Here is a 22,207-nt window from a genome sequence, read left to right as displayed (position 1 = left end):
TTATGTGTCACCATCCCCCCCCGCTCAAAAAAAAAATGTTGCACTAATCTGCATCTAAATTCCGCCTCCTCCCAGTAAGAATCTTCTTCCCCTGCTGAAATCCCTCCCCCCCAGCACAAATGCCCCTCCAAATAAATAACCCTCCAGCACAAATCTACCCCTCAACCCCCCCCCCCACTCCAAATCCCCACTCCCAGCATGAATCCCCCTCCTAGCACAAATCCCCCCCCCAAAAAAAAATTCCCCTCCTAGCATAAATACCCCATTCATCCCTACTAGCACAAATCCCCCCAACAATAATTTCCCCACCTAGCATAATTCCCCTCCCCCTATACTATATCTCCTCTTCTAGTACAACCCCCCCTCCTCCTACCACAAATCTTCTTTCTCTAATCCCCCTCACAATACAAATACCCCTAAAACACCACTCCTAGCACACACACCCTCCCAAATTCCCCTCCTAGAACAATTCTTATGCCTTGCTGCCCCCCAAATTCCTCCTCCCAACTTACGTCCCTCCTATCTCCTTGTGGCACCCCCCCACCTCAAATGATATCACAGTGCCCAGGGCAGCTGCCCCTCCTGCCCACCCCTTGTCCCTACCCTGCCGCCAGGAATGCAATGCTCACTGGCCAGGAAGTACAGGAGGCTGAAGAAAGGAAGAACAAAAGAGTTCCTGTGGTTCCAGGAGTGCAGTTATCTGCAGGGGATGGGGACTGGTGTCTTGCAGGAATGTAGTCAATGGGATGGGCAAATGGGTCCATTTAGGCCGCAAGCAGAGACATGGTCAGCAAAACAGACAAAGGATCGGTCAAGGCAACAGGCAGAAACATGGTCAAAAAACAGGCCAAGGTTAGTACAGGCGGCAGGCAGAGGCAACACTGCACATGTGTGGCGGGGATCAGGAACACTGATTCTAGCTAGACTGGCCTGGAAACACTGTGGCTGGTGTGGTGGTGATCTTGAAACCTTGACTGTCTGCACTATTAGGGCTTGTTTACACATGAGGTCAAGGGACGGTTAAGTGAGTTCTAGAATATAGTGGGTTAGAAGAGGGAAACCCTGGGCTGAATATCCATACAGCCTCAGCCAATCCCTGGATGGCTGAGGGGATGACCAGCAGGGGGTTGAGGGTGTGTATAAATAGTCTGGGGACTGGAAACCCTGCCCTGTGCACTCCCTCATCCCCATTTACCTCCCCATCCCAACTTGCAGGTCACCTCCCCATCCCCAAAGTATAATGCACCCTGCTTCCTGCACTCCTTCACCCTCATTTACTTCCCCACCCCCACTTTCAGGTCACTTCCCGATCCTCAAAGTATAGTGCGCCCTGCCCTGTGCTCTCCCTCACCCCTATTTACTTCTCCATCCCTACTTGCAGGTCTCCGCCCCATCTCCAAAGTATAATGTACCCTGCTCTGTGCTCACCCCCATTTACTCCTCCATCCCCAATTTCAGGTCACTTTGCCTTCCCCAAAGCTTCCCCAAAGTATAATGCACCCTGCCCTGAGCACTCCTTCACCCTCATTTATTTCCCCATCCCCACTTTCAGGTTACCCCCCATCCCCAAAGTATAATGCACCCTACCCTGTGCATTTGCCACCCCCCCCATTTACTTACCCATCCCCGCTTTCAGGTCACTTCCCGATCCCCAAAGTATAATGCACCCTGCCCTATGTTCACCCTCGTTCCCATTTACTTCCCCTTCCCCACTTTCAGGTCACTTCCCCATCCCCAAAGTATAATGCACCCTGCTTCGTGCACTCCTTCACCCTCATTTACTTCCCCACCCCCACTTTCAGGTCACCCCCCCATCCCCAAAGTATAATGCACCCTACCCTGTGCATTTCCCACCCCCCCATTTACTTCCCCATCCCCACTTTCAGGTCACTTCCCGATCCTCAAAGTATAATGCGCCCTGCCCTGTGCTCTCCCTCACCCCTATTTACTTCTCCATCCCTACTTGCAGGTCTCCGCCCCATCTCCAAAGTATAATGTACCCTGCTCTGTGCTCACCCTCACCCCCATTTACTTCTGCATCCCCAATTTCAGGTCACTTTGCCTTCCCCAAAGCTTCCCCAAAGTATAATGCACCCTGCCCTGAGCACTCCTTCACCCTCATTTATTTCCCCATCCCCACTTTCAGGTCACCCCCCATCCCCAAAGTATAATGCACCCTACCCTGTGCATTTGCCACCCCTCCCCACCCCATTTATTTCCCCATCCCCACTTTCAGGTCACTTCCCCAAGGTATAATGCACCCTACCCTGTGCACTCCCCCCCCCCCCTATTTACTTCCCCATCCCCGCTTTCAGGTCACTTCCCGATCCCCAAAGTATAATGCACCCTGCCCTGTGCTCACCCTCATTCCCATTTACTTCCCCTTCCCCACTTTCAGGTCACTTCCCCATCCCCAAAGTATAATGCACCCTGCCCCGTGGTCTCCCTCACTCCCATTTACTTTCCAATCCCCTCTTTCAGGTCACCGCCCCATCCCCAAAAAGTATACTGCCACACTCCCATTTTTATAAATCGACTAAAATGTACTGGAGATTTTAGTCGACTAAAATACAACTAAAACGAAAATGGCATTTTAGTCAAAAGACTATGACTAAATTTGACATCAAAATTAACACCGGACCCAACCTAAAGGGCTGCTGTCCTTCTGGGCTGATTAGCCAAAGACTGCAGGCATTTCAAAGTAGTTCCAGCTCAGGGAGAGGCTGGGGGGCCTTCTTCTAAAGCTGCCGAGAGCAATTTGGAGGAAGTCTGCTGAGAACATGGCCTGAAGGCTCATAGTGCAGGGTATGGCTGGTACTGGAAGAAGGCATCCACGTACACGGTGACTCAGTAGGTAGAAGCTTAAGACAGAGAGATCCTAGAGACTGTTGCTGAACCCTGGGAGAGACTGTTCCAGTTGCTGGCTTTGTGGTGCTTCCATAGTGGGAGACCCCTGAGAAGTATGTCCACTATCTCTTATCACAGGAGGTCCACCCTGAAGTGTTAGCTACTACCAGAGACTGTCCTCTATTTCAGGTTGCACTAAATTGGATTATCACATGGCTTACCAAAAACCCAAACCAAGTTCTTCGAGCAATAAATTATAAAAAGGACCTCACTGCCTGGTTATTGTGTTGAGAGAGTGGGAATTCTGTATGCCTGGATGCTGTGCACCCAATAGGTAATAGATCGCAAAGAGCGGGACCCGCCAAAGGTCTGTGCACTACACTTACTAATCATAAAACCACTCTGTGTACCAAACCACTCCATTTTACTGTGCAACATTCCCTTCACCTCCGAGAACTCACCAGAGAGTTTTGACCCCTTATTACAGCAAGTGGGTCTGATGGCACTTTTCCCCTTGGGATGTTTCCACTGTGGCTCCACCAACTCACTTTATAACCTCATATCAGGCAGATAGAGGAAAGATCCACATTGCAAAAAAAAAAAAACATTTATTTAAAATAAATAGACAACATTAAAATGCAAACTCGCATGTTAAAGTGCATTTGCCAAACCAAAGCATCGAATCCTCTTGGCTAGCGGCTCCACTGTCTCTCCAGCTTTGTGGATTGAGCCTAATATCATGTATTGGAATTGCCAGTTTGCTTTTCATTCTATAGTCTCATATTTATGAATATAAAAATTCTTATCAAATTGTTGTTTTTTGTTTCGTTCTTTTATTGTCTGGATTTGATGTGAGGTAAAATCTGTGTGCGTAATCGTCAACCTTATAGAAGAATGGAACCCAAGACAAAGGGCAAAACGATGGAACGTAACATAGACAACGGTGGAACGCAAAGACAGGAAGTGATGTCAGGTACAGACAGGAAGTGATGTTGAGTATAAACAGGAAAATCCGAGCGAGGGGTGAGTCGGGAGGAAGTAGAGAGGAGACATTGCTGGAACTGGCACTAAAGGAGGTAATAAGATATTATTTTTTATATACAACCAGTAACCCCCCTGTCATGTCTGTCCTCTTCCTCCATAGTCACTGTGATGTGTAATATGGTTTATAGACCGTATACATCCTAAATATAGAGCCATTTATCCAACTGTCCATCCAGAGCCTCTGGTTTATAGACCAGATACATCCTAAATATAGAACCATTTATCCAACTGTCCATCCAGAGCCTCTGGTTTATAGACCAGATACATCCTAAATATAGAACCATTTATCCAACTGTCCATCCATAGCCTCTGGTTTATAGACCGGATACATCCTAAATATAGAACCATTTATCCAACTGTCCATCCAGAGCCTCTGGTTTATAGACCGGATACATCCTAAATATAGAACCATTTTTCCAAATCACATGACTACATAGATAAGGTGTTAAACTCTACCAGGTAGGTGAGGAGATTTCTGGGAGGTCACATGACATCACTCTTATCTCTAGTATTAATAAACACAGACCCGACTGGAGAGGTGAGGAGGATTCTGGGAATGTACTTAGTGATAATTTAATTGTGCACAGGATTGATAAAGTTGTCAAGAGGACATCTGGGCAGTTAAAAACAAACAGCCAATCCCATGATCCATCTGTAGAAGGACACAAGGATCTCTACAAGGACGTCATGATGGACAATCAGCCGCCCCTCACATCACCGGGTAAGAGGAGACTTTATTGTAAAGGAGAGAGCAGTACGGAGGCTCCACCTAGATCCCCCATCATCTGATAAACACATAGAAACAATGTATTCAGTCAGTGTGTGTGTTTCCTACAGATGGATCCAGGAATGGGAACCCACCAGAGAGATGTCCCCGTCCTCTGTATTCCCGGGATTCCACACAGGAAGGTCACACCATCCCTCACCATCATCAGGTAGATGTAGAGTAGAGTTGGAGCATCTACAACTTAAAAATGATTCCAAACTATATGAGATAATCATCTCTGATGTCTCTGGGTATTAGTGCTCTTGTTTTGAGGACAGTCTTTTTTTTATCATTTTGTGGTTTTAGGGTGAAGAACTGACAGATATAAAAGCTGAGGTGAAGGAGGAAGAGGAAGAGACCTATGTGATGGGGGATCAGCAATGTATCAAGGAGAATGTGGTTATGGTGACAATTAAAGAAGAGGAATCTTCTCCAGATATCAGTTCAAGTGAGTAATGAGGAGATGCTGTTCACATTTTACTTTTACAATGTTTAGGGTTTTAAAACAGTTTATAAACAACAGAAAATCAGGATGTTCTTTTCACTCTTTTGGCATTTCTTCTCTCTCTCTGGGATCATCTACTGTAGTGCTCAGTTTTCTGACAATGTTCTGTAGCATTACATACACTACTTTGGTGATGTCAGAAGTTGAACCCAAAACCCCTCCACTGCTGTACGTCACATCAATGGAATTTCAGTATTCTTTAATAAGTTGTAATTATTTTCACAAAATGAGGTGGAGTTAGGTCCATCAATAGGCTTCACCATACCAAGTTCATCAACGCACAAATACTGTTGCCCCATATGTTTTGGATATACTGCATAACTTATCTGGTTTATATTTCTTGTTGGCTGTTATGATCGTACCCAATTCAGTGCCAGAGCTCTATGAAAGCTTTAAATGCTGTACTGATATGTTTTTCTGCTGAATACAAGAAGTATAAAAACTAACATAACATATATTTAAACATTGCTTTCCAACAGATCCACAGCATTTTTGGAAGATCGATACATTGGAAAGACATCTTATTATATCTCCAGATTGTAACACAGAAGATAGTGATGTTGGAAAATATTCAAAGGTAACATTTTACCAACTAGCAAAATCAATGGAGCCTTCTAATCCTGAGGAATCTTCTAATAAACCCCATACTGTGACTTCAGATGTCCATCTAAGGTCAATGGGTCCTTCTTATCCTGAAGAATCTTCTGATAAATCCCATAGTATGACTTCAGATGTCCATCTAAGATCCATGGATCCATCTATTTTTGAAGCATCTTCTGATAAATCCCATACTATGACTTCAGATGTCCATCTAAGGTCAATGGATCCTTTTAATCCCGAGGAATCTTTGGCTAAACCCCATTCTTTGACTTCATATGTCCATCTAAGATCAGCGGATCCTTCTAATTTTGAGGCATCTTCTAATAAACCCTACGCTATGACTTCAGATGTCCTTCTAAGGTCAATGGATCCTTTTAAACCTGAGGAATCTTTGGATAAACCCCCTACTATGACTTCATATGTCCATTTAAGATCAATGGATCCTTCTAATCCCGAGGAATCTTCTGATAAATTCCATACTATGACTTCAGATGTCTATCTAAGATCAACGGATCCGTCTAATCCTGAGGAATCCTCTCATAAATCTCATACTATTGCTTCAGATGTCTACCTAAGATCAATGGATCCCTCTAATCCTAAGGAATATTCTAATAAGTCTCATACTATGACTTCATATGTCCATCTAAGATCAATAGATCCTTCTAATCCCGAGGAATCTTCTGATAAATCCCATACTATGACTTCAGATGTCCATCTAAGATCAATGGATCCTTCTAATCCTGAGAAATCCTCTCATAAATCTCATACTATTGCTTCAGATGTCTACCTAAGATCAATGGATCCTCCTAATCCCAAGGAATCTTCTAATAAATCTCATACTGTGACTTCAGATGTCTACATAAGATCAATGGATCCTTCTAATCCTGAGGAGTCATTTCATAAATCCCATGCTATGGCTTCAGATGTCTATCTAAGAACAATGGATCCTCCTAATCCTGAGACTTTTTCTGATAAATCCCATACTATGACTTCAGATGTCCATCTAGATTCTCACAGTGCTCACAGATCAATAGATCCAACCAATCCCACTAAATCTTCTATACGCCATGAGGGAGTTCACACAGGAGAGAGTTCATTGACAGGTTCAGTGTGTGGGAAAACTTTTACAGAAAACAAAAACCTTCTTACACACCAGAGAACTCACACAGTTGAGCATCCTTATTTATGTTCAGAGTGCGGGAAATGTTTTACTCAGATAGGACCACTTTTTGAACACCAGCAAATTCACACAGATGAGGGTCCTTTCCCTTGTTCAGAGTGTGGGAAATGTTTCACTATAAAGGAAAAGCTTATTGCGCACCAGAGAACTCACACTGGTGAGCATCCGTTTTCAGAGTGCAAAAAATGTTTTACACAAAAAATCTCCCTTCTTAGACACCAGAGAAGTCACACAGGTGAGTGTCCTTTTTCGTGTTCAGAGTGCGGGAAAGGCTTCACTAGCAAAGGAGACCTTCTTAGACAGCAGAGGTGTCACATGAGAGAGCGCCCCTATTCATGTTCAGAGTGCGGGAAATGTTTTACTCTGAAAGGAGACCTTGTTAGACACCAGAGAATTCATACGGGCGAGCGTCCTTATTCATGTTTAGAGTGCGGGAAATGTTTCACTCGGAAAGGGGCACTTTTCAAACACCAGAGCATTCATACGGGTGAGGGTCCCTTGCCTTGTTTAGAGTGCAGCAAATCTTTCACTCACGAAGGAAGCCTTAGTAGACACCAGAAAATTCACACGGCTGAGCGTACTTTCCCTTGTTCAGAATGCGGCAAATCTTTCATTAAAAAGGAAAAGCTGATAGTACACCAAAGAACTCACACGGGCGAGCGTCCTTTTTCCTGTTCAGAGTGCGGGAAGTGTTTCACACAGAAAATCTCCCTTCTTATACACCAGAGAAATCACACGGGCGAGCGTCCTTTTTCCTGTTCAGAGTGCAAGAAATGTTTCACCAACAAAGGAGACCTTGTCAGACACGAGAGAATTCACACGGGCGAGCGCCCCTATTCGTGTTCAGAGTGCGGAAAATGTTTCACCGTGAAAGGAGACCTGGTCAGACACCAGAGAATACACACGGGGGAGCGTCCTTATTCGTGTTCAGAGTGCGGGATATGTTTCACTCAGAAAGGAGACCTTGCGAAGCACCTGAGGATTCACACGGGCGAGCGCCCTTATTCATGTTCACAGTGCGGGAAATGTTTTACCGAGAAAGGAGACCTCGTTAGACACCAGAGAATTCACACGGGCGACCGTCCCTATTCGTGTTCAGAGTGCGGGAAACGTTTCACTGAAAGAGGAGACCTTGTTAGACACCAGAGAATTCACACTGGGGAACGTCTCTTTTCATGTTGAGAGCGGTTTCTTACATACCCGAGAAGAGGCCATGAAGCGTCTTCACCGGTGGCAGCCCATCCATATAGGGAGCCCCCCCAATCCATGCGCCTAGCCCCTAATCTCCATACAGGGCGCCAGATGCCTGGATTTCATAGGTTGTTTTTTTTTTTTTTTTTGGAAGCACATGATTAGATCCTGAGGCCCTAACTGGCTTCAAAAAAGGCATTAATATTCTCTATTGTCTTCCTGATTCTCCTCCCAGCCAATCAGAGTGCGGGGCCTGTGACCCCGATTGGCCAGGGAGTCTCAGGACCCACTTGGGACTCCCTGGCCAATCAGGTCTCAAGACCCACTTAGAACTCCCTGGCCAATCGGGTCTCAAGACCCACTTAGGACTCCCTGGCCAATCGGGTCTCAGGACCCCACTTAGGACTCCCTGGCCAATCGGGTCTCAGGACCCCACTTAGGACTTCCTGGCCAATCTGGTCTCAGGACCCCACTTAGGACTCCCTGGCCAATCGGGTCTCAGGACCCCACTTAGGACTCCCTGGCCAATTGGGTCTCAGGACCCCACTTAGGACTCCCTGGCCAATCAGGTCTCAGGACCCACTTAGGACTCCCTGGCCAATTGGGTCTCAGTACCCACTTAGGACTCCCTGGCCAATCGGGTCTCAGGACTCACTGAGGACTCCCTGGCCAATCGGGTCTCAGGACCCCACTTAGGACTCCCTGGCCAATCGGGTCTCAGGAACAACCTAGGACTCCCTGGCCAATCGGGTATCAGGACCCCACTTAGGATTCCCTGGCCAATCGGGTCTCAGGAACAACCTAGGACTCCCTGGCCAATCGGGTCTCAGGACCCCACTTAGGACTCCCTGGCCAATCGGGTCTCAGGAACAACCTAGGACTCCCTGGCCAATCGGGTCTCAGGACCCCACTTAGGACTCCCTGGCCAATCGGGTCTCAGGAACAACCTAGGACTCCCTGGCCAATCGGGTCTCAGGACCCCACTTAGGACTTCCTGGCCAATCTGGTCTCAGGACCCCACTTAGGACTCCCTGGCCAATCGGGTCTCAGGACCCCACTTAGGACTCCCTGGCCAATCGGGTCTCAGGACCCCACTTAGGACTCCCTGGCCAATCGGGTCTCAGGACCCCACTTAGGACTCCCTGGCCAATTGGGTCTCAGGACCCCACTTAGGACTCCCTGGCCAATCGAGTCTCAGGACCCCACTTAGGACTCCCTGGCCAATCAGGTCTCAGGACCCACTTAGGACTCCCTGGCCAATTGGGTCTCAGGACCCCACTTAGGACTCCCTGGCCAATCAGGTCTCAGGACCCACTTAGGACTCCCTGGCCAATTGGGTCTCAGTACCCACTTAGGACTCCCTGGACAATCGGGTCTCAGGACTCACTGAGGACTCCCTGGCCAATCGGGTCTCAGGACCCCACTTAGGACTCCCTGGCCAATCGGGTCTCAGGAACAACTTAGGACTCCCTGGCCAATCAGGTCTCAGGACCCCACTTAGGACTCCCTGGCCAATCAGGTCTCAGGACCCCACTTCCTGTTCGACTGGGAGGAGAAGCAAGGACTGCTCAGGCCGGGAGGAGAAGCCATGGCTCTTCCCTCGGCTGGAGCGAGGAGCAGCAGCCCTACCACAGAACCTCCTTGTCTTCTAAGGTAAGGCCGCCTTCCCATCTGTCTCCTGCAGGGGGGGGTTGTGGTGGTGCAAATGAGGGGGGGGGAAGTTTTGTTTGCCGCCCCCCAAAATATTGAGCACCAGCTGCCACTGGTCTTCACTGCTTTCAGACTGAAGGAAATGTTCAATTATAGGAATTATGTCCTAGTATGAATTACACTTATGCAAACGGCACCATGGAAATTGCCCAAAATATGGGCAATACGATGGCAAATGTAAGATGGGGGGGGGGTAGCGCATGGACAATGATGAAACTCTGTGGGGCAACAAACGAGCAACTGGGATAATATATGGATGATTGTATTAATATACGCAAAGGAAACAAGCTATGGAAGCAATAAAATGTAGCAATGAAAACTGGATCCTGGTCTGCACGTAATTTTTGTATTCTGCTCAAAGGTGTGTATATGGGTCTAGCCTACTGGATGCAAAAAAGATCCATTTCAAAAATGTACCAAACACATAACATCCAATCTTGATTTTCACCCTTACATCAGTAGTAATTAGGGTATCTGCAGGGCATTCATACATAGGTGTTCAGTGCAGAAGGATCAGAGAATGTAACGTGGAGGAGAACTGTTGGGAGAATGTAGTGTAGATGGTGGAGGAGATCTGTCGGAGAATGTAGTGTGGATGGTGGAGGAGATCTGTCAGAGAATGTAGTGTGGATGGTAGAGGAGATCTGTCGGAGAATGTAGTGTGGATGGTGGAGGAGAACTGTTGGAGAATGTAGTGGGGATGGTGGAGGAGAGATGTCGGAGAATGTAGTGTGGATGGTGGGAGGAGATCTGTCGGAGAATGTAGTGTGGATGGTGGAGGAGATCTGTCGGAGAATGTAGTGTGGATGGTGGAGGAGAGCTGTCGGAGAATGTAGTGTAGATGGTGGAGGAGATCTGTCGGAGAATGTAGTGTGGATGGTGGAGGAGAGCTGTCGGAGAATGTAGTGTGGATGGTGGAGGAGATCTGTCGGAGAATGTAGTGTGGATGGTGGGAGGAGAGCTGTTGGAGAATGTAGTGTGGATGGTGGAGGAGAGCTGTCGGAGAATGTAGTGTGGATGGTGGAGGAGATCTGTCGGAGAATGTAGTGTGGATGGTGGAGGAGATCTGTCGGAGAATGTAGTGTGGATGGTGGAGGAGATCTGTCGGAGAATGTAGCGTAGATGGTGGAGGAGATCTGTCAGAGAATGTAGTGTTGATGGTGGAGGAGATCTGTCGAAGAATGTAGTGTGGATGGTGGGAGTAGAGCTGTCGGAGAATGTAGTGTGGATGGTGGAGGAGAGCTGTCGGAGAATGTAGTGTGGATGGTGGAGGAGAGCTGTCGGAGAATGTAATGTGGATGGTGGGAGGAGATCTGTCGGAGAATGTAGTGTGGATGGTGGAGGAGATCTGTCGGAGAATGTAGTGTGGATGGTGGAGGAGATCTATCTGAGAATGTAGTGTGGATGGTGGAGGAGATCTGTCGGAGAATGTAGCGTAGATGGTGGAGGAGATCTGTCAGAGAATGTAGTGTTGATGGTGGAGGAGATCTGTCGGAGAATGTAGTGTGGATGGTGGGAGTAGAGCTGTCGGAGAATGTAGTGTGGATGGTGGAGGAGAGCTGTCGAAGAATGTAGTGTGGATGGTGGAGGAGAGCTGTCGGAGAATGTAGTTTGGATGGTGGAGGAGATCTGTCGGAGAATGTAGCGTAGATGGTGGAGGAGATCTGTCAGAGAATGTAGTGTTGATGGTGGAGGAGATCTGTCGAAGAATGTAGTGTGGATGGTGGAGGAGAGCTGTCGGAGAATGTAGTTTGGATGGTGGAGGAGATCTGTCGGAGAATGTAGTGTGGATGGTGGGAGGAGATCTGTCGGAGAATGTAGTGTGGATGGTGGAGGATATCTGTCGGAGAATGTAGTGTGGATGGTGGGAGGAGATCTGTCGGAGAATGTAGTGTGGATGGTGGAGGAGATCTGTCTGAGAATGTAGTGTGGATGGTGGAGGAGATCTGTCGGAGAATGTAGTGTGGATGGTGGAGGAGATCTGTCGGAGAATGTAGCGTAGATGGTGGAGGAGATCTGTCAGAGAATGTAGTGTGGATGGTGGAGGAGATCTGTCGAAGAATGTAGTGTGGATGGTGGAGGAGAGCTGTCGGAGAATGTAGTGTGGATGGTGGAGGAGAGCTGTGTTGAGTCCTACATTTCCTCTACTAGTACATTCATTCCTGGTGGTAAAATCCTCCGGCAGTGAAAGTGAAAGCTCCAATCTGTGGTATAACGCTAAGTTCACACCTTAGCGTTTTATGCAGCTGTATTTGCGTGGGTATTTTCATTGCAGTTGGGTGTGGGAATCGCAGCCACATGCAGAGAAGGGAACCTAGGGTAAATCTGTGCTGTGATCAGCTGGTCGGGGCTGAGGACTCTGATCTGGGCTCTACTCTATACACTGAGCACTTACCGGAGACACTGAATCCCCGGTAAGAAGCGGAAGTTTTGTCTCTTTTCATAATGATAGGAAGCTGGATCATCCATGATATAGAGAAACCGTACAAGAAACATTGACACTGATCACTTGTGTGTACATTTAGTAATAAAAGACATGACAGACAATAATTAATGGATCCCGTGTAATCAAATTAAGACATTGTCAATAATTCATATATTAATACAATTACTGAGTGTACTATCATTTTTATTCATCAATTTGATTTTTTTTCCATACTTTGTTTTCACTTTTATAAAAAATATAAAGTATAATCTGTTAGTGTAATCATTGATATAACCCAATAGGAAAATGGACCTTGAAGCAGGGGGGCAAGGTGATGGAACGTTGTATAAAGTGCAGTATTTATATTCACCACAAGGTGGTGATCTCACGTATTGTCAGTGGAACGCAAAGACAGGAAGTGATGTCAGGTTTAGACAGGAAGTTATGTAAGAATATAAACAGGAAATTCCAGGTGAGAGGCGAATTCGGAGGAAGTAGAGAGTAGACGTTGCTGGAAGCCGCAGCAGAGGAGGTAATAAGATATTATTTTCTATTTACTCCCAGTAACCCCCCCGTCATGTCCGTCCTCTTCCTCTTTATTTATTGTGATGTCCTTCATGGTATATAGACCAGATACACCCTAAATATAGAACCATTTATCCAACTGTCCATCCAAAGCCTCTGGTTTATAGACCGGATACATCCTAAATATAGAACCATTCATCCAACTGTCCATCCAGAGCCTCTGGTTTATAGACCAGATACATCCTAAATATAGAACCATTTATCCAACTGTCCATCCAGAGCCTCTGGTTTATAGACCAGATACATCCTAAATATAGAACCATTTATCCAACTGTACATTCGGAGCCTCTGGTTTATAGACCGGATACATCCTAAATATAGAACCATTTATCCAACTGTCCATCCAGAGCCTCTGGTTTATAGACCAGATACATCCTAAATTTAGAGCCATTTATCCAACTGTCCATCCAGAGCCTCTGGTTTATAGACCGGATACATCCTAAATATAGAACCATTTATCCAACTGTCCATCCAAAGCCTCTGGTTTATAGACCAGATACACCCTAAATATAGAACCATTTATCCAACTGTCCATCCAGAGCCTCTGGTTTATAGTATAGGTATAGAATAAATATCATACCAATTTGTAGAGTGCATGAAGTGATGTCAGGTTTGTTACCCCCTTGAGGTTGTAGACGTTGTTTAGAATTGTGTTGTGCCTCCATACAACATATTTCGGTAATGGTCCTAAACACTAATTTATCATTTGGGGGCATGGTTGGGGGGGGGGGGGGGCGCAGCACTGGGGCCGTATGTCCATCCCATGGACTCTTCTTGTTCGGTGTATGTTGAGCTGTCATTCGGTGAGCAGTACAGTTGGGGGTCAGTGGTGTACTCCAGGTCCACCTGGTTTTTAATTCCAGTGGGCATCGTAAGGAGGGATTTACCATGATTGATGATGTTTGGGGGGGATTTAAATTGTTTTAATAAAGGACTTGTCAAATGTTTGGGTCTTTTATTTTTGGGTTACTTTTTTTTTTTTTTGGAGGAATGAGTAGTAGTAGTGTGTACCCCTTACTCATTCACATAGTGGGTGCCAGTTTCTTGGGACCTCCTTATTTTTAAAGGGGATTCCAGATTCTGATAAGCCCGGCACCCACAGACCCCCCACAACCACAGTTATGGGGAAGAGGCCCTAGTCCTCATCAACATGGGGCAAGGTACTTTGCTGTCCATGTTGAGGTTATGTGTCCTGGTTTGGTTAAATTTGGGTGAGGGAGGGGGCACTCTCATCCCCTCCCATTTCTTGGCTAGTCAGGGTCTAGTATGGGGGGCCTCACACTGTTGTTTTTTTTTTTTTTTTTTTTTTGCATGAGTTACCGCCTTAACACTTAGACTTAAAGGGTCCGGTATATATTTTTTTCACTCATCACAAACTGTTCATCCCTTTTAAAAAAGACCCACCTAACTAGGGAGGTGATGAGGATTCCAGGGATTTACCCGGGGATCATTTATTACTGTCTCTTTTGCAATAGGTTTTAATGAAGTAGCGAAGAGGACATCTAAGCAGTTGAAAACCAGCTGCGAACTCCATGATCCACCTGGGGACACCAGGATCTCTACAAGGACGTCGTGATGGATAATCAGCCGCCCCTCACATCACCGGGTAAGAGGAGACTTTATTGTAAAGGAGAGAGCAGTACGGAGGGTCCACCTAGATCCCCCATCATCTGATAAACACATAGAAACAATGTATTCAGTCAGTGTGTGTGTTTCCTACAGATGGACCCAGTAATGGGAACCCACCAGAGAGATGTCCCCGTCCTCTGTATTCCACACAGGAAGGTGACACCATCCCTCACCATCATCAGGTAGATGAGGAACAATCTCTGATAGTATCATTAGGATCTGTACATTATCTGCATTGTTACAATTGATGTCATTTTTATTATATATTCAGAGTGGAAACCTGAGAGATCCTAAAGTTGAGGTTAAAGAAGAGATAAAAGAGGAGTATGGGGTGATGGAGGAGTTTCCAAAAGGACACAAAGATCTGTTCCAGGACACCATGGTGGAGTCATCCAGCTACAGAAACCCACCAGAGAGATGTCCCCGTCCTCTGTATTCCCGGGATTCCACACAGGAAGATCCCACCATCCCTCACCATCATCAGGTAGCTAAGGAACAATCACCGATAGTTAAATTGTATTCTATATATTATCAGCCGCATTACTGCAATTAATTTATTGTTATATATTCAGAAAGGAGATCTGAGCAATTTTAATATAATTGTTAAAGAAGAGTTAAAAGCGGAGGAGTATGAGGAGGACAGTTTGATGGAAAAGTTTTCAGAAAGACACAAGGGTCCCAACAAGAACATCATGATGGAGTCATCCAGTAATGAAAACCCACCAGAGAGATGTCCCCGTCCTCTGTATTCCCAGAATTCCACACAGGAAGGTCACATCATCCCTCACCATCATCAGGTAGGTGAGGTTGGAACATCTCTGACTTAAAAACGATTCCAAACCAAAGGAGATCATCTTCTTTGAGGTCTCCAGGTATTGGTGCTTATGATTTGAGGATGTTGCTTTTTTTTTTTTTCTTTTTTTTTATCATTTTGTGGTTTTAGGGTGAAGAACTGGTTGATATAAAAGTTGAGGTGAAGAAGAAAGAAGAAGAGACGTATGTGACGGGTGATCAGCAATGTACGGAGGAGGACGTGGTTATGGTGACAATCAAAGAGGAGGAATCTTCTGTAGATATTAGCGCAGGTAATTAGCGAGTAGAAACTGTTCATATTTCACTTTTATGCTCTGTTCACATCTAGGCGTATGGGGGGTGACAACTGCTGTAAAACGCGCGAACAGAATCGTGGGGCGCCCGTCGCCCAGAAGAAGCTCCTGTATTGCTTTTGGGCGACAGGCGTCCCGTGATTCTGTTTGCGCATTTTTACAGCCATTGTCGCCTGATTAATCGCGAAAAAATTGCACCGTATATTGAAATCGATGGGCAACATACGGGCGTCCCACGATTTGCCGCTATTGCGACCGTGATTCTGCCCGTGATTCGAAACGCGGAAATTTGAACAGAACCTTACACATTTAAGGAATGGAAAGAGATTAAAAAAAACATTGGTGGGTCAGAGGACCTTCGCAGCCACGTGTCTCAAACAAATGAGGTGAAGGTCCGGGAAAACCAAATGAAAGGTCCATTTCCAATCCATAATATAATGTCATGTTCCCAACAAATGATGAGGAGATACTGTACACCATATGAAAGGTCCATCTCCATTCCTCAATATAATGTCATGTTCCCAACAAAATGATGAGGAGATACTGTACACCATATGAAGGGTCCATCTCCATTCCTCAATATAACGTCATGTTCCCAACAAATGATGAGGAGATACTGTACACCATATGAAAGGTCCATCTCCATTCCTCAATATAATGTCATGTTCCCAACAAATGAGGAGGAGATACTGTACACCATATGAAAGGTCCATCTCCATTCCTCAATATAATGTCATGTTCCCAACAAATGAGGAGGAGATAATGTACACCGTATGAAAGGTCCATCTCCATTCCTCGGTATAATGTCATGTCAGTGTACCATGATTGTTTTTTAAGCACTTTATCTAAATTTGTGTTTTTCTTGATTGATATTACGATTGTACACGCTTTTATTCTTAAATCCCAAACCTTTTTCTTCCGGCAGATAGACACGAGTCCCGCGAGAGGACACGCAAAGAGGAGAATCCATTTTCATGTCCGGAGTGCGGAAAGTCTTTTCGATTAAAATCACTACTTGTAAGACACCAAAGACGTCACACGGACGAGCGGCCCTACTCCTGTTCTGAGTGCGGGAAATCTTTTAAAAACAAATCGGAGCTTGTCCGACATATGAAGAATCACACGGACGTGAGGCCGTTCTCCTGTCCGGATTGCGATCAGTCCTTCAAGAGGAAATGTCACCTGACGACGCATCTCAGAGTTCACACAGGCGACACTCCCTTTCTATGCGTCCATTGTGGAAAAGGTTTCACGTCGAGATCGCAACTTGGCAGACATCTAAGAAGTCACACCGGAGTGCGGCCCTATTCGTGTTCAGAGTGCGGGAAGTCGTTCACCGAGAAGTTCATGCTTGTCCATCATATCAGAGTTCACACCGGCGAGAGGCCCTTTTCATGCTCGGAGTGCGGTCAACGTTTTAAAGTGAAAAGTGTTCTGATGGGACATATGAGAGTCCACACAAAAGAGGCCCCCTTCCCGTGTCCTGTGTGCGGGAAGTGTTTTACGCGGAAAGATATCCTCAACATACACAAGCTTAGCCACTCGGAGAAATTGCCGTACACGTGTGAGGAGTGCGGGAAAGGTTTTACGTGGAAGAATACCTTCATTAGTCACCAGAAGACTCACAACCGGGAGCGCCCTTTTTCCTGTCCAGATTGCGGCAAATGCTTCAGCCAAACAACGGCTCTTTCGCAGCATCAGATACTTCACGTAGACGAAGGTTCTTTGTCCTGCTCGGAGTGCGGAAAAGCGTTTAAGACAAAGTATGAACTCCGAGTACATCGGAGGGTTCACGCGGGTCAGGAGGTCTTTCCCTGCTCGGAGTGTGACAAATGTTTCTCACGGAAAGGTCACCTTCTTATCCACCAGAGAAGTCACACGGGTGAATGTCCTTTTCCATGTTCAGAGTGCGGCAAGTCCTTCTCGCGGAAAGTTCAACTTGTTAGACATCAGAGAAGTCACACCGGCGAGCGTCCCTTTTCGTGTTCGGAGTGCGGGAAAAGTTTCACTCAGAAGGTGCACCTTATTACCCACCAGAAGAGTCACGAGGGCGAGCGTCCCTTTTCTTGTCCGGAGTGCCAGATGTCCTTCAAAACGAAATCCGAGCTCCTCCTGCACCAGAGAGGTCACACCGGCGAGCAGGTCTTCCCCTGCTTGGAGTGCGAGAAGTCGTTCCTTACCAAGTGGCAGCTTGTTGAGCACCAGAGGGTTCACACCGGTGAAAAGCCATTTTCCTGCTCCGAGTGCAGCAAACAATTTTCGCACAAAGCGAGCCTAAAAATGCATCAGAAACTCCACACTGGTGAGAAGCCGTTTTGCTGCTCGGCGTGCGGGAAATGTTTTGTACGGAAAGAGCATCTAACTAAACACCAGAGAACGCACACCCGCTGAAGCCAAAGTTTTTCAACCTTTTTGTGGGCTGAATTGTTATATTCATTAAACAGTTGTATCGCCAAGATATGGGGTTGGTCACCTAATGGCTCGTTGATTGTTGATGTCCTGGGACTCCTTGGGATGTTTCCGCTCCTTGTTCCCAACAATTACCCTTAACTGGAAACTCCAAGCTCAGTCATTTGGAGGGGTGGACTTGTGGTGTATGTGGAATTTTGTCCTTTATCTTGTATCAGAGATTTTGCACTTCCCTTTGTGTATTTAGGGGGCAGAAACGAGCAAACTCCTCAAACCTCAACATCAAGACACCATGAGATTGATTTACTAAGACTAGAGAGTGCAGCTCTGCATAGAAACCAATCGACTTCCATGTTTTTTTTTGTCAACGATTAATTGAAGATACTGTACACCATATAGAAGGTCCATCTCCATTCCTCAATATAACGTCATGTTCCCAACAAATGATGAGGAGATACTGTACACCATATGAAAGGTCCATCTCCATTCCTCAATATAACGTCATGTTCCCAACAAATGATGAGGAGATACTGTACACCATATGAAAGGTCCATCTTCATTCCTCAATATAACGTCATGTTCCCAACAAATGATGAGGAGATACTGTACACCATATGAAAGGTCCATCTCCATTCCTCAATATAACGTCATGTTCCCAACACATGAGGAGGAGATACTGTACACCATATGAAAGGTCCATCTCCATTCCTCAATATAACGTCATGTTCCCAACAAATGAGGAGGAGATACTGTACACCATATGAAAGGTCCATCTCCATTCCTCAATATAACGTCATGTTCCCAACAAATGAGGAGGAGATACTGTACACCATATGAAAGGTCCATCTCCATTCCTTAATATAACGTCATGTTCCCAACAAATGAGGAGGAGATACTGTACACCATATGAAAGGTCCATCTCCATTCCTCAATATAACGTCATGTTCCCAACAAATATTGGATACCGTACACAATATGAAAGGTCCATCTCTATTCCTCAATATAATGTCATATTCCCAACAACTGAGGAGGAGATACTGTAGAGCAGTGGTTCTCAACCCTGTCCTCAATTCCCCCCCAACAGGCCATGTTTGTAGGTTTTCCTTTTATCTTGCACAGGTGCTTTAAATCAGAGTCAATGGCTTGGTATTTTGGACAGCTATTTTATATAAGAGAAACTTCCAAAACAATGGCCTGTTGGGGGTACTTGAGGACCACTGCTGTACACCATATGAAAGGTCCACCTCCATTCCTCAATGTAACGTCATGTTCCCAACAAATGAGGAGGAGATACTGTACACCATATAAAAGGTCCACCTCCATTTCTCAATATATTGTCATGTTCCCAACAAATGAGGAGGAGATACCGTACACCATATGAAAGGTCCATCTCCATTCCTCAATATAATGTCATGTTCCCAACAAATGAGGTGGAGATGCTGTTGACCATATGAAAGGTCCATCTCCATTCCTCAATATAATGTCATGTTCCCAACAAATGAGGAGGAGATACTGTACACCATATGAAAGGTCCATCTTCATTCCTCAATATAACGCCATGTTCCCAACAAATAAGGAGGAGATCTTCTACTCCTTTGGAAGAAGAAACATTCCTGATTATGGTACAGGTCTTGTCAGCACTCCTTTGTTTTGTGGTTGAGTGGACTTTAGTTGGTACAACCACTTACCAATTCAAGTAATTGTGTTTTGTTACAAGGTGCCTTTACGGATACAAAATGTGACATGAAAACCGTTCACTTGTTATTGTTTATCCTAATTTTGACAAAAAAATAAAATAAATCTTGTTGCATTAGTTATTGAAGGGTAGATGATACACCAGTATTGGTTTTTGGCCATGGCAGGCTTCTATCTGATCAACCAAAGAGTAGTCTTAAGAACCATGGTAACTCAAATCAACCAATGTTGTTGTTCCCTCTAGTCTAGCAATCCCCAACCTCCCTCGGGCGAATGGAGTTGGGGGTGCTGCCTGTCAGCTTGGGGGAGGGGGAGGGGGGTTGCAGCCTTTCCCCTCGAGGGGGGGGGGGGTGAGGGGTGTAGCCTGTCACCTTAAGTCAGCTCACTGGCCTCGCCATTGCTCTGTGACAGTGATGATCCTGTCCCCGGTGTGGCTCTCCTCCCTCCTTTTCTCTACCTTCTCTTCTTCTCCCCCTTGTCCTCATCTCTGTTCCTCTTCTTCCTGATGTGACCACAGAGTAGTGGTGCTGGGAGAAGGGGAGCGAGCGCCCTCTGGTGGTTGGAGGGCGACAGTGCCAGTTGAGCTGGCTCACTCTCACGCCTTCCACCCCCCTGCTGCATAACCTGGCCCCCAACAGGCCACGGACCGGAACTGGTCTGCAGCCTTGTGGGTTGGGGACCTCAGCTGTAGTTGGTTGGAGTTCTTTTTATTGAATGTCTTCAGTTTGGATAAATGCCTTAATTGATTGCATGGAAGAGAACGGGGGGGATGGGAGGGGGCTTTGTCAGGGTGGCATGTGCCTGCTTGTCCAGTACTAAAAGGATGTACTGGATTGTTGGACCTGAGCACAGATGCTTCACCATGCCGATATTGATTAGAGCAGGACCTGCAGTCAGTAAGACATGGTGGGCATTATCTATATCTATCTGCTTATTCAGACCTGCAACCACCTGGCAGTCTGGTCCTGGAAGTCTTCCAGCACCAATTTCCTTTGCGACTCTGAGATGTCATTTGATCGAACGCTGAGGGCTGCAGAAGAAGCTGGTGGTGAAAAATGGAAAGATGTCTCACAAAAATCAATGTCCATTGGGAACAATCTCCTCTTTATAATGCCCACCCAACACTGCAGCACCATGGCACGCTTGGCACGCTTGGCACAGCACACTTTCTTAAGCTCACAGAGCTCTGCCATGAATGTGTAGCCCCCTTGTCTTCAACAGGGGCTACTATGTAAATTTACTATAAAAAAGTATAAGTGCAGCGCTAGATAAGTGCCATAAATAATGAAATAAGTGTATAATAAAGTGCAATAGTGCTAGATAAATACAATATTATTGTGGTGTTGTACAGATGCACTGATAGCAATATAGTGATATCAAATACCCATATAAATAATTATACTAATAAGGTGCAAATAGTAATAAAAAGTCCATTAACAAAGTATAAAAGTTCGTAAGTGAAGATATCCGTATGGAAATTAGATGACTATGGATCAAAAACTCTTCCACCAGTGTTGCCCGTCACCTGAAGGTAAAAGATGGAGGCTTACCAGAAAGCCTGCGACCGCCCTTATTCAGGGGGGTCAAAACAGGCTCAGTAGATCAGTCAGGAACCACAGGAACACTTTAGGATCTTTTAAACTTCCCTCCAAGGCAGCCGGTCAGTGTGGATAGAAGGCACCTAAATAACATGTTCCCAGGAAATCATCCCTATGTTACATGTTATCCAACAGGTCCGGCATGGAACAGGAAAAAAGAAGAAGGGAAGGTTCCAATCGTGTAAAACTTCGGTAATTTATTTAAAATAATCAAGTAAAAAACTCCTTGCAAGGAATAAAAACGGCTCTGCTAGTATCAAACACAAGACGCGCATGCGCGATGCGTACGAGCGTGACAACCCTACGACCGTTTCGTCACAACTGACGTCATCAGGGGTACCGCCACTTTTGGTTGGACTGCAAGCCGCAATCCCAGCCCCACTCTGCTCTCTTGCTTCTGGATAGGCCCTCACACAGCCTGGCAACCAGACGCCCCCAGGATAGGCCCAATCTCCGGCCTAGCAACCCGGGCAGTACAACACACATCCACCCAGACTGCCGTCCAGGTGGCACAGAACACCAATCACCTGACTCCACCCAAATATATAGGCTCTCCCAGCAGGCCAAGGGATTCAAGAAAACCCCTGCCCATTGGCTGAGATTACCCATAATCTGACCTTAGTTTGCCCTTCTCGTATCTAGTACCACCAAGTACCCGGCCACCTAGTCTTAGAACAACACAGAGCTCTCCTCTGACAGCAGCAATGTGCCGGGTTTTGTTCCCCCTGCTAAGCAGGGATATAAACCGGCACATCCCTAAGTAAAATCACCTCACATTACACAAACCCTTTGATTGCCCCAGATGTTAACCCCCTTCCAAGCCAGTGTCATCAGTACAGTGACAGTATATAGTATTATCACTGCAATAACGGCACTGGCGATGTCAGTGAAAGTTAGCCAGTTCCCACAAAGTGTCA

The 22,207-nt window shown here is 46.0% G+C and overlaps 1 protein-coding gene across 1 annotated transcript; it reads left to right on the top strand.

The window, feature by feature from the left end:
* The first annotated feature begins 3,841 nt into the window (after positions 1-3,841).
* Positions 3,842-19,814, top strand: LOC141104747 (uncharacterized). Its single transcript, XM_073594452.1, has 6 exons — positions 3,842-3,923; positions 4,479-4,612; positions 4,729-4,826; positions 4,964-5,105; positions 5,642-8,053; positions 17,339-19,814. The coding sequence occupies exons 2-6, from the start codon at positions 4,579-4,581 to the stop codon at positions 17,977-17,979; spliced, it is 3,327 nt and encodes a 1,108-aa protein (XP_073450553.1). The 5' UTR covers positions 3,842-3,923; positions 4,479-4,578; the 3' UTR covers positions 17,980-19,814.
* Positions 19,815-22,207: the final 2,393 nt, after the last annotated feature.

Source organism: Aquarana catesbeiana, linkage group LG08, assembly GCF_042186555.1.
Source record: "Aquarana catesbeiana isolate 2022-GZ linkage group LG08, ASM4218655v1, whole genome shotgun sequence".
Taxonomy (NCBI): domain Eukaryota; kingdom Metazoa; phylum Chordata; class Amphibia; order Anura; family Ranidae; genus Aquarana; species Aquarana catesbeiana.
The sequence above is the reverse complement of the archived record's forward strand: the minus strand, read 5'-3'. Positions and strand labels throughout refer to the sequence as shown.